This window comes from Orycteropus afer, unplaced genomic scaffold (genome assembly GCF_000298275.1).
Source record: "Orycteropus afer afer isolate SDZICR_OR568_19922 unplaced genomic scaffold, OryAfe1.0 scaffold00006, whole genome shotgun sequence".
NCBI lineage: Eukaryota > Metazoa > Chordata > Mammalia > Tubulidentata > Orycteropodidae > Orycteropus > Orycteropus afer.
In genome coordinates, this window is record NW_006921593.1 from 28,468,470 (window position 1) to 28,481,590 (window position 13,121).

Here is a 13,121-nt window from a genome sequence, read left to right on the forward strand (position 1 = left end):
ACTTGGGAAGAAAACTATACATCACAGGGTAACCTTAAAGAAAAATGATAAATCTTCACATCAAAATAAAAAAGAGGACCAGCACAAATACTTACAAATACTAAAACAATAGCAATGAAGGAAGTGATAACACGATTCATAAAAAGAGCTCAGCACAGAAAATTTTATGGAACAAAGAAATCGACACCACGAAAAAACACATAAGAAAAATGACAGCAACAAATTCATACTTGCTGATAATTACATATCTGGCAAGGGACTTATCTCTAAGATTTATTGAAAACTCCAATGCCTCAACAGCAAAGGAGTTAACAATCCAATTGAAAAATGGGCAGAAGACATGAATAGACACTTCACCAAGAATATTCAGGTGGTCAGCTAATACATGAAAAGATGCTCACGATCATTGGCCATCAGAGAGTTGCAAATCAAAACAACAATGAGATACCGTCTCACCCCAGCACTGATGGCAAGGTTCAATGAGACAGAAAATAACAAATGCTAGTGGGGATGTGGAGAGATTGGGACTCTCATATAGTGCTGGTGGGACTATGAAGTGATACAACCACTGTGGAAAGCAGTATGGCAATTTCTTAGAAAGCTGGAATTGGAGATACCATCTGACCCAGCAATTCCATTACTAGGTATATATTTTAGAGAGGTGAGAGCCAGGATAGGGACAGATACATGCATGCTCATGTTCATCACAGCACTATTTACAATAGCAAAAAGATGGAAACAACCTATGTGCCCATCAATGGAAGAGTGGATGATCAAACTATGGTACATACACATACTGGAATGCTGTGCAGCAGTAAAGAATAATGTAGCGTCTGCAAAATACAGCATAACATTGATGAACTTGGAGGACATTATGCTGAGTGAAATGAGTCAATCACAGAAGGACAAATATAGTATTAGTTCTTTGTTGTGGAGGGTCAAGGAAAGGTTTATCTATGGAAGCAAATTTCTTTGTTGGTTGCCAGGGGGAGGGGGGAGGGAAGGAAACACTGCAAAAAAAAAATGCATTGACCCATGTCACTTTAGTTTTGTGTATTTTGCTGTACATAAATTATATTTCAATAAAATATATTTAAAAAAAAAAAACAACTAACATACAGGAAGGCATTGAATATTTGCTTTGAAAAGTCACCAAATTAAATGATGTTTGTCAAACAGTTAGTACCTAGTGCTGAATGATGTTACCTGTCTATCTGTGTATCTATCCGTCTGTCTGTCTATCTTTTTTCTCCTTTTTTGTTACAGGTTAGAGAGAGTTGGGGTACTGTTCGATGGTACTGCATATAAACCCTCTGCCATGGAGTCGATTCTGACTCACAGCGCCCCCAGAGGACAGAGTAGAACTGCGCCGTGGGGTTTCCTAGGCTGTAGATCTTTACAGAAGCAGACCGCCTCATCTTTCTCCAAGGAGTGGCTGGCGGGTTCTAACTGCTGACCTTTGGGTTAGCAGCCAGAAGTAAGTGCCCCCAGGGCTCTTTGAATTGCATATAGGGTCTTAAAAATGCCCCAATCCTTTCTTCGCACAGGCTCCTAAGGGAGCTGCCGTGACAAGAAATGACAGAATGGGAATTCCCTTAGAGATAGCTGTGTAGAGTGAAATAAGTCACGGGGTATTGACCGTGGCACTTTTGTTTCCTAGTAAAACACTTGGACACCTAAGTGTCTATCAATAGGCTAAAGGAATTGTGGTATAGCACAATAGAACGCAGTGACACCATTACAAAGAATAAAGTAGATTTATGTATGCTGATATGGAATAACTGAGTTAATAAACACGGGACAGATCTGACAATTTTACAGCTGAGTCATTATATATATGTATGTGTGTGTGTGTGTGATTGTATTTATGTATGTATATATTTACATGTATATATACACATAAATGTACACGTATTTCTGGTGGTGTAGCACCTAAGGCATTTGACTGCTAACCAGAAGGCTGGTGGTTCAAACCCACCAGCCACTCTTCGGAAGGAAGACTGGGCAATCTACTTCCGTACAGATACTGCCTCGGAAATCCAAGGAGGGGTCGCTGAGTCAGAACTGACTCAACAGCAGTGAGTCAGCTGAGTGATGTGTACACACATGTGTTTATGTGTATATATGTGTGTATACACACTACTGGGAAATTTCCTAGAAAAATTATGCAAGAAACTTTCTCTCCCATGGATTTCTCTGGAAAGGACGACTGAGGCCCTGGGGCACAATGGAGTCCCTTTCCTCTTTCCATTGTTTTGTGCTGTTTGGCAACCTTATTAAGTATACTTAACATTTTTTCAGTTTAAAACAAAAAAGCTATCATAGTGTCGTTGTTGTTGTTAGGTGCCGTCCAGTCGGCTCTGACTCATAGCGGCCCCATGTACAACAGAATGAAACACTACCCGGTCCTCTGCCGGCCTCACGATCCTTGTTATACCTGAGCCCATCGTTGCAGCCACTGTGTCAATCAGAGTAGCTTAACTTATGAAAAAAACAAGCTGCTTTGGTACCAGTGCAGGATTCTCTGGCAAAGGTGACGTTGGACAGCCCCTGGCCCATCTCCATTTGGGCCGGAAGCCCCTGCGAGCAGGTAGTCATGGAGGCTGGGAGAGGTAGCCAGGCTGGCTCTGCAGGGCAGGCAGTGGGTAAAGTTGCTCCCCTGCTGCCTACACAGAGGCAGCGGTTACGGGGCAGGCTGAGCGTGAGTGCACACAATCTCTTAAATGCACGGACTCTGCCCACTAGTGAACACGGGCCATTTGGTGTCTAGGACCAATCACATCAGCAGCTTAGCCTCACTTGGGGAGGGGAGGAGTGGGTGGGACAGAGGAGGTCTGCTGGGGTGGACTAATGGGGTGGAAGTTTGGTCATTTAGAAGAGTCATCATGAGCAAGTGTTTGTGTCACAGAATAGAGCTTAGAGCGACCCTCTGACCCGAGGTGTATTAGCTTTGCTGGAGTGAGGTCTGAATTCTTTCTAGCAGCACTGAATCTGGAGACCCAGGGTGAATATCCCCTGGTTTTGACCTGCTCTAGAGACACCTACCTTGATAGAGAGACCCAACAATAGCATGACCCCCCAGTTGGCCAGGCCCTTAGTAAGAAATGGGTGTGACTTACCCGACATTGACCCTACACTTTGGCCTGCTCAGAGCCCCGACTGTGACCAGCCCCCTCGTCTGCCAGCACACCAATATCCCTGCTACCTTCCTACAGCCTGTTGTCCCGGGGTCCTTCTTTGCCCTGTAGAGACTTCGGGCCCCCACTTGCTCCCTCTTGGAATGTCCTCTCTTCTATGTATCTCCACTCTCCTTCTGGTTTTCTCTTCAGGATAGCAAGAAGCTAAGGCAGCTCAAGACTTTAAATCTCCTCAAGTTCAAATCCCCCAGAAAACAGTCCACAACTTCCTGCCCAGCAACATAAGCAAGGGTCTGTAGCTTTTCCATTGCCCCTGGGTAGCCCAGTACCCACCCCTGAGTTAATCACAGTGTCCAGGTGAGCTTGATATGCTGATTTTTGATGACCTAGGGTCAGGGCTGGGGTCAACCCTAGCCACCTACCTGGATGAGAGAGAACATTGAAGGAGGGGCTGGGTCTTGGTCACAGCAGTAGAATCTCTGACCAAGCTGCATCTGAAGTCGTTCCTATCCCAGCTGTCATATTTCCAAGTATGCGACATTCTCTCTTCGTTTTGGGGTCCTGGTTTGTGTTATTACTCCTTTCAGCAGAAGGAGTTCTAATTGAAAAAATAAAAAAAGGAAGGAATGTTCATGCATAGTATGGTTCCATTTTTGGAAAAGAAAAAGATGTATGTGCGTGCGTGCGTGCGTGTGTGTGTGTAAATTCTGTGCAGGTAGTCTCCGAGTTACCAACATCCAATTTACGGACAACCCTGTGGTTATGAACTATCACTTGAACACTTATTATATTAAATATTCAAGGTACATACAATGAATGGTTCCTAATAACAAATGAAAGCAACTTTGCAACATGCACCAAATATTATTATTATTATTACTGTATTATCATGTTAAAGATGCTTTAGTGCACCTGGAGGTATTCCTTTAATGTTTTCTGTGCATAGAAAAGTCCACTATATATTATATGCTAAGACAAACATTTGACTAAGTGGACATTAGATACAAACCATACCAAACTATTCTGATTATGTACAAATTCAACCTCAAGACAGACTTGAGAGTGGAGCTCGTTTGTGATCTGGCCACCGCCTGCAGTGGTACACACAAGGCAGCAGGGGCTTACGTCTGGGGAGCAGGATTAGAAGTCATTTCAATCTTCTTTCTTTTCATTGCTCTCTAATTGCTACTCCGGGAGCACCAACTGTGGTGTGATAGGGAAGTGCTTCCTGTTTTTGACAAAAGACATTTGAGCCCATCATTTCAGGAAGGTGAAAGGATTCATCGAATTTCTTATTGGTGTTGTAGGGAAGAACATGAGCCCACTGAACTGCTCCTTCCATGATGTGGATAAGTTAATGAAAGTCCTGCAGCTGGCCGTCCATGTCCCCACCTTCATCCTGGGCTTAATCCTCAACCTGCTGGCCATCCGAGGCTTCAGCATGGTCCTGAAGAAGAGGTGGCCGGATTACGCTGCCACTTGCATCTACATGATCAACCTGGCAATCTTCGACCTGCTGCAGGTTCTCTCCCTCCCACTCAAGATGGTGCTGCCCCACGTGCAGGCTCCCTTGAGTGCCTTCTGCACCATGGCGGAGTGCCTCTACTTCATCAGCATGTACGGAAGCATCTTTACCATCTGCTTCATCAGCGTGGACCGCTTCTTGGCCATCCAGTACCCACTCCTGGTCAGCCACCACCGCTCGCCCAGGAAGATCTTCATGACCTGTTGCGCCATCTGGGTCCTGGTGTGGGCCGGGAGTACCCCTGTCTACAACTTTCATGATACGAGCGGAGAGTACAAATGCTTCCACAACATGTCCAACGGCACCTGGAGTGCAGAGGTCTTCTTTCCCTGTGAGGTGTTTGGGTTTCTTCTTCCTTTGGCCATCATTGGTTTCTGTTCCTTCAAGAGCATACGCATTCTCCTTGGCCGTGGGCACTACACCCAGGACTGGGTCCAGCACAAGGCTAGCATCTGCACGATAGCGGCCAGTCTGGCTGTCTTTGTGGTCTCCTTTCTACCAGTGCACTTGGGTTTCTTCCTGCAGTTCATGGTGAGGAATGGCTTTATCCTGGAGTGCGGAGCTAAGCAGAACATCAGCTTCTTCTTGCAATTGTCCCTGTGCTTCTCCAACATCAACTGCTGCCTGGATGTTTTCTGCTACTACTTTGTCATCAAAGAATTCCGCATGGACATCAAGGCACATCGACCTTCCAGGGCCCAGCTGGTTCTCCAGGACACCATGACCACCAGAGAGTGAGGGAAGAGAAACCCTGCTCAGAGGAAGGAATTCCAGTAGCAGGTGTCCTGTTCCAAAGTTTCTGATGTGGTGGGATGATACGTAGAGCACTAATCACTGGTATGCTTCCTCTTTCAATGCTGAATGGACGCTATCTTAGCTCACTGTACCCCCAATGACCTTTCTCCCAAATCCAGACAGCTTGACTTGAAACACCTAGTGTTTAAAGGATTTCTGAAGAACCTGAGAACCAGACAAATTCTTGATTTTTAAGACTCAAAGCTATACGGCAGAAGAATTGGGAAAGAGAATGAGATGACTATCTGAACAAGGCTGTTTTTCAATTCTACCTTGCTTTTCTATTGGACTATAAAATTCTGTAGAGGAAAAGAGAGGGAGCAAGGAGTTAGGAGAGGAAATCAAGAGAGTTAGTCATGGTGAGTGTATCCTAGGCAGAGATGGAGGGGGAAGGATCAAGCCTCCTTTTTAGTTTGGGGACCCCAGACTGAAGATTTGTACTTTCCTGTCACTTCTGGAACTTTGTTGGCCAACAACCTCACAGAGATGACAGCAAGTGGGGATTTTAAGGGCAGTGAGAGGGCACATGGAAAGCCCCAAGTTGCCTGTGGGCCTCAGAAAGGCATGGCTGGTCAGCCAAATCTTCCTGTGCCCACAGAAAGGATATGGAAGGACTGAGGGGGCTGTTGTGGACCAGTTCATGGCAAAACTGTGGCTACTTTGTGGAAGCAATGAGGACAGGAGAAAGAGGTTGGTGACACCTGAGAACTACCAGGAAACAGGGTATACCTTTGGGAAGCAGGGCTTCGAACCAGTTTGAAACAGTTCAGTCATGGCCAACTGTTGTGGACTGAATTACGTCTCCCAGAAATATTCACCCACCAGCCACTCCTCGGAAGGAAGTTTGGGCAATCTACTTCCATAGTGATACCACCTCGGAAACCCAAGAAGGGGTCACCATAAGTCGGATCCTACTCCACGGCAGTGACTTTAGGTTTTTTTTGGTAGAAATCTTCATTGTGAATCCTAGCCTCTATGCCTGTGGATGTAGTCTCATCTGAAAATCTGTTCTCTTTGTTATGTTAATGAGGCAGGATTAGTGTAGGGTGTATCTTGAGTCAATCTCTTTTGAGAATAAAAAGAGATTAAATGAGCAATCAGAGAGATAGAGAGAGAGGATGAAACAGACGCCACGATACATGGAGATCTCCAAGGAACCCGGAAGTAGAAGCTGAAGAGATGAGAACTTTCCTGCAGAGCCAACAAAGAAAAATTTTCCTTTGATTTGGCACCCTGAATTCAGCCTTCTAAACAGTAAGAAAATAAAGTTCTGTTTGCTAAAGGTGTGCACTTGTGGTATTTCTGTTTTAGCTGCGCTAGAGAACTAAGACAGAATTTGGTGCTGGGAGTAGGGTGCTATTCTATCAGACACCTAAAATGTGGAAGCAGATTTGGAATTGGGTAATGGGTAGACACTGGAAGAGTTTTAAGACACCCAGCAGTAAAAGCCTAGATTTCCTTGAAGAGAGTGTTGGCAGAATTTATGGATGTCAAAGACAATTCTGGTGAGGGCTCAGAGGAAATGAGGAGAGCTATAGACAAAGTCTGTATTGTCTTAGAGAATACATATGGTGCCAGCAACAGATTGTCACGAGAAACGTGGACATTCGATGTGTTTCTGGTGAAGTTTTAAAAGAAAATGATGAACATGTGATTGGACAGTGGAGGAAGGGTGATGCTTGTTATGCAGTGGCAAAGAACTTGTCTAAATTATGTTCAAATGTTTGGTAGAAGGTAGAACTTGTAAGTGATAAATTTGGATATCTGGCTGATGAGGTTTCTAAGCAAGATCTTAAAGGGGCCATGTGGTTTCTTCTTGCCACTTATAGTAAAATGTGCAAGGAAATAGATGGATTTAAAAAAGAACTGTGCAAAATAAGAACAGAACTTAAAGACAGATTTGGAAATTTCCGTTGTACAAACTGAGAACCTGTATCCTAGGATGTTCAGCAAGGACATGGTTATATAATCTTTTGTTAAGGAGATTAAGCCTGTGACTGATACATCTAACCAATTACTGCAACAGGAAACCCATCAGCTTAGACTGCAGGGGACAGAGAAAGAACAGAAAGGAAGGAACCCTGTTGGCCTCTTGGAATTCTATAAGCAGGTAACAGGACAAAAGAGTTACATCTGTTTTCCTTCAAGGAAAGAAGATGACCATCCCTGGAATAGATTGGAGATCAGCAGAACTGTTGGAAGGAGCACAGAAGCACGTTCTTCTTGGTTTCAAAGGGTGGGGTCATGAACTGTTGGATCTCAAAGGGTTGGGCCGCAGCCTCCTAGGTTTTAAAGAATCAAATCTTCATTAACTCAGTTCTGGAGCATGGGCCTATCATTGAGGTGTGCCAAGGGGATGGAGCTGCCATCCAAGCAGAGGGGTTGTCATGCCCAAGGGGATGACGAATGGGGCCTGTCGGGGCTGAGGGGGTACAGTCACCACTCCAATGGACTAGGAGAACAGAGCCACGCTAAGCTAAGGGAGCAGAGTTGCCACTGTAGTGGGCCTGGAAGGAGAGGTGAAGCTCAGGCTAAGGCGTCGTCACTGAGAATCCAGAGAATGTGGCCAACATCCAGAGTCTGGAGGGCAGGGCCATTGCCCAGACGGTTTCAGAGAACAGAAGATTGTTTTCGAGGCTTGAGAACTAATGTCAATTGTTCTGCTGGGTTTTGGACTTGCTCGGTTCCCATTACCCCTTTGTACCCTCCAATTCATTTGTTTTGGAAATGTCTCCCTTGGACTGGCTCCACCATTATAATTTGGAAATAGATAACTTGTATTCTAGATTTCACAGGTTCACAGATGAAGAGGAATTTTGACCCAGGATGAAATACACTGAAGTCTCACCCATATTTTATTTAGATGATTCAGAAAATGATATTTTGGACTTCATTTATAACTTTTGGGATGATGTCATGGGGTGAATATGTTTTGCATGTGGCAAGACATGAATTTTGGGGGGCCCAAGGGTGGCATGTTATGGGTTGGATTATATCCCTGAGAAGTATGTGTTGTAAATCCTAACCTCTATGCCTGTGGTTATAATCCCATTTAGGATGGGGTCATCTTTGTTATGCTGATGAGGCAGGATTAGTGTAGGGGTATCTTGAATCAATCTCTTTTGAGATATAAAAAGAGATTAGAGGAGAGATTGGTAAAACAGATGCCAAGACACATGGAGATCTCCAAGAAACCGGAAGGAGAAGCTGAAGAAACAAAGAAGGACCTTCCTCCAGAGCCAACAGAGAAAGAAAGCCTTCCCCTTGAACTTGTGCCCTAAACTCAGACTTCTAACCTCCTACATGGTGAGGAAATAAATTTCTGTTAAAGCCATCCCCTTGTTGTATTTCATCTTTCTTCCGAAGAGGAAGTTAGTGAGGGGAATTTAACAACTCTATACATTTTCTGTGGCAGAAAGATGAGGCAGTCTGATTCTGTAAAAGATTCACAGCCTTGGAAACCCAGTAGGGGTCACTATGAGTTGGAACCAACTCAATGGCAGTGAGAGGTTTTTTGTGTTTGTTTCTTATCATTCAGGTACATCCACATTTTACAAATTCGGGTCCATTCAGGTTTCACTTCATAGCCATGACTGAACCAGGAAGAGCCAGTTCAAAACTCTATCGGGAAGGAAGCCAGACTAGGATGGAAACTGCCTATCCTACCCCACTGCCAACAGGACATTTCCTACATGGCACTTTAGCAGTAGGCCCTGGGGGAGGAGGGATGGTGGAAGAATTCCTCTGGGTGAGAATGAACACTGGACGTGGTAGGCTTTCTATCTTGAACAGCCCAAGGGGTCAGTTGAACTTAGTTTCTGTAGGAAGAGCTGGCCTTGCTTCAGTTCAGCCACAGGACAATAAAGGTGTTTCTCTTGTTCATCTGGGTGCTGGCCGAGCAGCTAGCCCCCTGTGCACTGCCCACGGAGCTGTCCTTCTCCAATGGCTGGGAGGGAGAGAATGAATCAGCCAGGAATTGCAGGGACCATCTTGTCCCTCAGACACAAAGGCCTGGCCTTGAGAAAGATATCAACAGGGTTCTTGGCAGGTCTTGGTTGGAAACTGTGAACAAACCGATCCCTGCGTGGACTGGGCTCTGAACAAGCTGAAGAGGGGCAGTCCCAGGCTGAGGCCTTCAGATGACTCAGCTGTTCCAAGGAGTGAACAGATAATAAGGCTACATCGTGGACTGTTTTGCTAGACTGAAGGCAAGGCAGGAGATAACAAATGAGCCTTAATGTGGACAAAGCAAAAATCCTTCAGGAAGAAAAGGAGCCCCTTCTACCTGTGGGGTGGGAGGCTTTGATGTCTGATGGTGAACACAGATCTGTGGGGGGCCCTTAGATAAAACCCAGGACATGCTGGGGAGGGGGCTGAGCCAGGGCCCTGGGAGGGGCATGAGGATGGAGGGGGGAGAGACAGGAAGACCCGAGCGCAGAGTGTCTTCCTACCCGAGAACTTCATTTCTCCAACTAGACTGAGAGCCATTCAAGGGCAGAAGGCCCCTCTTCTCCTGTTGGCCCTGCCCCCGAGTCCCTGTTTGGGTGCACTCTGGAAGGCTCGTAGGTGGCTGGAGTGAAGGGTGAGGAAGAACAGTTCAGTGAAGGGGTGGACGTGTGTGGAGGGGTGACTGTGGCCAGGACAGGAGACTCCAGCCCTCAGAGGGCTCCCCCAGGAAGCTGGAAGGAGGTGGGGTTCTGCTCCACCATCCCTCACCTTGGACACTCCTCTCTGGCCTGCCTTGGAGCTGCCTGTCCCACTGCTGTGCCAAACAAGTGCCGCTGATGCTACTTCTAGAGACTCAGGCTGTCAGAGGTAGCAGGACATCTGGTGCTGGGTCGCGGTGTGGGACGCAGAGCCCACGGGTGGGCAGCATTAAGGACTGCCCAGGCTCCAATTTCTTTCTCTGCGTTTGGAGCCTGCCATGGTCAGAGTGAATGGGGCTCTTCATGTTGCACTTTGTCTACTATGCACAGTGGGGGACTGGACCACTCACTCTCCCAGAGATGTTCAAACACAAAGTCATGTCTGTGGGCAGCGTGGCTTTGCCTAAGCCAGTACAGAGGGCTCTAGAGGCCTGAGAGGAAGATTACCATAAAGGGCAGGCAGTCTAGGTAGATCCATGAGCTGGTCTTCTCCAGATAGATCCCAGATCCACCAGCTGGGTGTTCTTCTAGGTAGATCTACTGGCTAAATCCACAAGCTATTGGCATAGTCCTCAGAAGGGTGTAGCAATCTTGGGTTGAAATGGCAACGTGTGCCTGTGGGTCAGCCTCAGGGACCTTCTGACTGTTCTTGCCATGCTGAGGGGAGGAAGAGACCTCCTGTCTCTCACCATGAGGTCCCAACCTGTCAAGTGAATCAGAGAGAACTCATCAGGGACAGTGGAAGCAAAGTGCAGGCCGGGCGCTGTAGTCCAAGGTGGCTGCTCTGTAGAGAGTCCACATTTCTGGGTTCCAGTAACCACAATGCCACGGAGCCTGGCCCGCGACCAGCAGTGGGGCCCAGCAGGTACAGAAGGGGGTCAGGTGAGCATGCAGCCGGGGACCCACCCCCAAGCAAGCGGCAGCCAGTGAGTCAAACACTCCCAAGTAACTTCCTGTTACTAAAGCCAGTGGGGCTGAAAGACATTAGTAGGGTTACAGGTGGTCAGGGAAGGGAGGGGACAGTCTGATTCTCCAGGTAAGGTCTGAGTTTTCCTCCTTGGTTCCTCACATGAGAATCTTGCCAACCAGGCCAGAACTCCTGAAGGGCACGAGCTCTAGGCCCTGGCCCAGGCCACCCCTTTCTCCTGAGCTCTTCCCAATCCTGAGCACAGCCCAGTCACGCCCAAAGTATCACTTCCTACTGAGCCAGGAGCCACTGCACATCCAGGCCATGCCCTAAGTAGGATCTGGTTTAGAAAACACCAGCCCACAAGCTGCGTATCTCAGCTGTACTCCTCTTCATCACCTCCCTGGGGCCCCATGAAGCTGTTATTTGCTGCGGTCGAGTCAGCCCCCGACTCATGAAGACCCAATGCTCAATGGAACAGAGCATTGCCTGGTCCTGCAGCATCCCTCTGATTGGTTGGGGATTGGACCACTGTGACCCACAGGGTTTTCACTGGCTGATTTTGATTGAAAAGTAGATTGCCAGCCCTTTCTTCCTAGTCTGTCTTAATCTGAAAAGGCTGCTGAAACCTGACCAGCAGCATAGTAACATGCAGGCCTCCTCTGACAGACACGTGGGTGTGGGTGAGGCGCACTGGCTGGGAACTGAACCCATGTCTCCCATGTGGAAGGTACGCATCCTACCAGTGACCCACCACTGTCCCCTGTGTAACTGCTATGGGTTATCAGTGACGTCTGGAATAGTAAGAGAACGCGGTAATGGCAAAGATGTGTGAAATGACTGACACTTGTAGACAACTGTAGAGATGAATGGAAATTAAAAAGGATTTTTCAGTAGATCAAAGAGGAAAGGAGTTGGGAAGAGCAACCCGTGTGGGCGCAAGGAGAGGCAGGTGTGTAGGACCATCCTGAGCCAGAGGTGGAGGCACTCCTGGGTGGAGACACCAGACCTCCTGCAGAGCAGGGTGCTGTGGCCAGCCACCTCTACGGCCAACAGAGGGCAGGCTGAGGCCACAGGGAGTGGCTCGTTGCTGTGGAGGACAGGGGCTCAAAGACCCACAGAGTGGCACTTCTTGGGGGTACCCCCTGAAAGGACAATCACAGCCACCTTATGCTTCTTGCCAACCAGGGGTGGGAAACGGACATCCAAGATGGTATGCACATCAGGTTCAGGGTGGGCTTTAGGAGCTAGAACAGAACCCAAAACCAAAATTCACTGTCGTCAAGTCAGAGGAAGCTAAACCAGGCCTCCCTGCCTCCGCTTCAGGCCTGAGATCTTGTCCTGGGCCAAGCACTTGCGAGATGCACGCACCCTCCTTCTGAAGCCAGCCACAAGAGGGACTAGACAACGAAGGCTTGATGGTGACGAGATGGGCCCCTGTGCGCTTTGAAGTCGCGGGGAGCGCAAGATCAGAAGCATCTTCACTTCAAAGCTCACATCGGCTCTGCTCGGTGGAAGGGCCCTAAGTTTACCTCTGAGACCTCAAACAGGCTTTTGTTCTGGGGTTGTCACTTGGGGAAGTGGGATAAAGATGTTCCCTGCGAGGGGGGCCGTTGACACCTGAGGCTCCACGGGGTGCAGCACAGTCACGCGAGGCGTCTGGGGAGCCGCCAACACAGTGGCTCTTCAAAGCGTGTCCCCTCTGAGCAGCCCTTCTCTGAGGATGCCCTGGACTGCCCCACCCACCAGATGGCTGCCCACAGCACGCACGTGAGGCCTGTAGGACTGCGTCCTGGAGGTGCTAGTGGAGACCACAGATAACTTGGGAGAAGTGTGCAGCCACACTGTCCCCTTGAGCCAGTGCAGAGTCCCACCCAGGAATCCAACCAGACCCCAACAAACCTAGACAGTCCAAATTGGTGATTTTCACAGATGGTGGATTGAAGACCCAATGACTCTGACTGGGGTAAGATACTGATGTGCAATGACTGTATATAGATATAGGTGTGTGTGTGTATATATGTTGTTGTTGTTGTTATGTGCCTTCGAGTCGGCCCCGACTCATAGCGACCCCTCCTTGGGTTTCCGAGGCAGTATCACTACGGAAGTAG

General features: G+C 47.7%; 1 protein-coding gene across 1 annotated transcript; it reads left to right on the forward strand.

Annotated features, from left to right (window-relative positions):
* Positions 1-4,452: 4,452 nt before the first annotated feature.
* Positions 4,453-5,400, forward strand: GPR55 (G protein-coupled receptor 55). Its single transcript, XM_007943860.1, has one exon. It carries the CDS (start codon positions 4,453-4,455, stop codon positions 5,398-5,400), a length of 948 nt encoding a protein of 315 aa, XP_007942051.1.
* The last annotated feature ends 7,721 nt before the right edge of the window (positions 5,401-13,121 follow it).

Bases quoted from the DNA above. Each gene is read 5' to 3' on its own strand.
- GPR55 (XM_007943860.1), top strand. From the start codon at position 4,453: ATGAGCCCACTGAACTGCTCCTTCCATGATGTGGATAAGTTAATGAAA.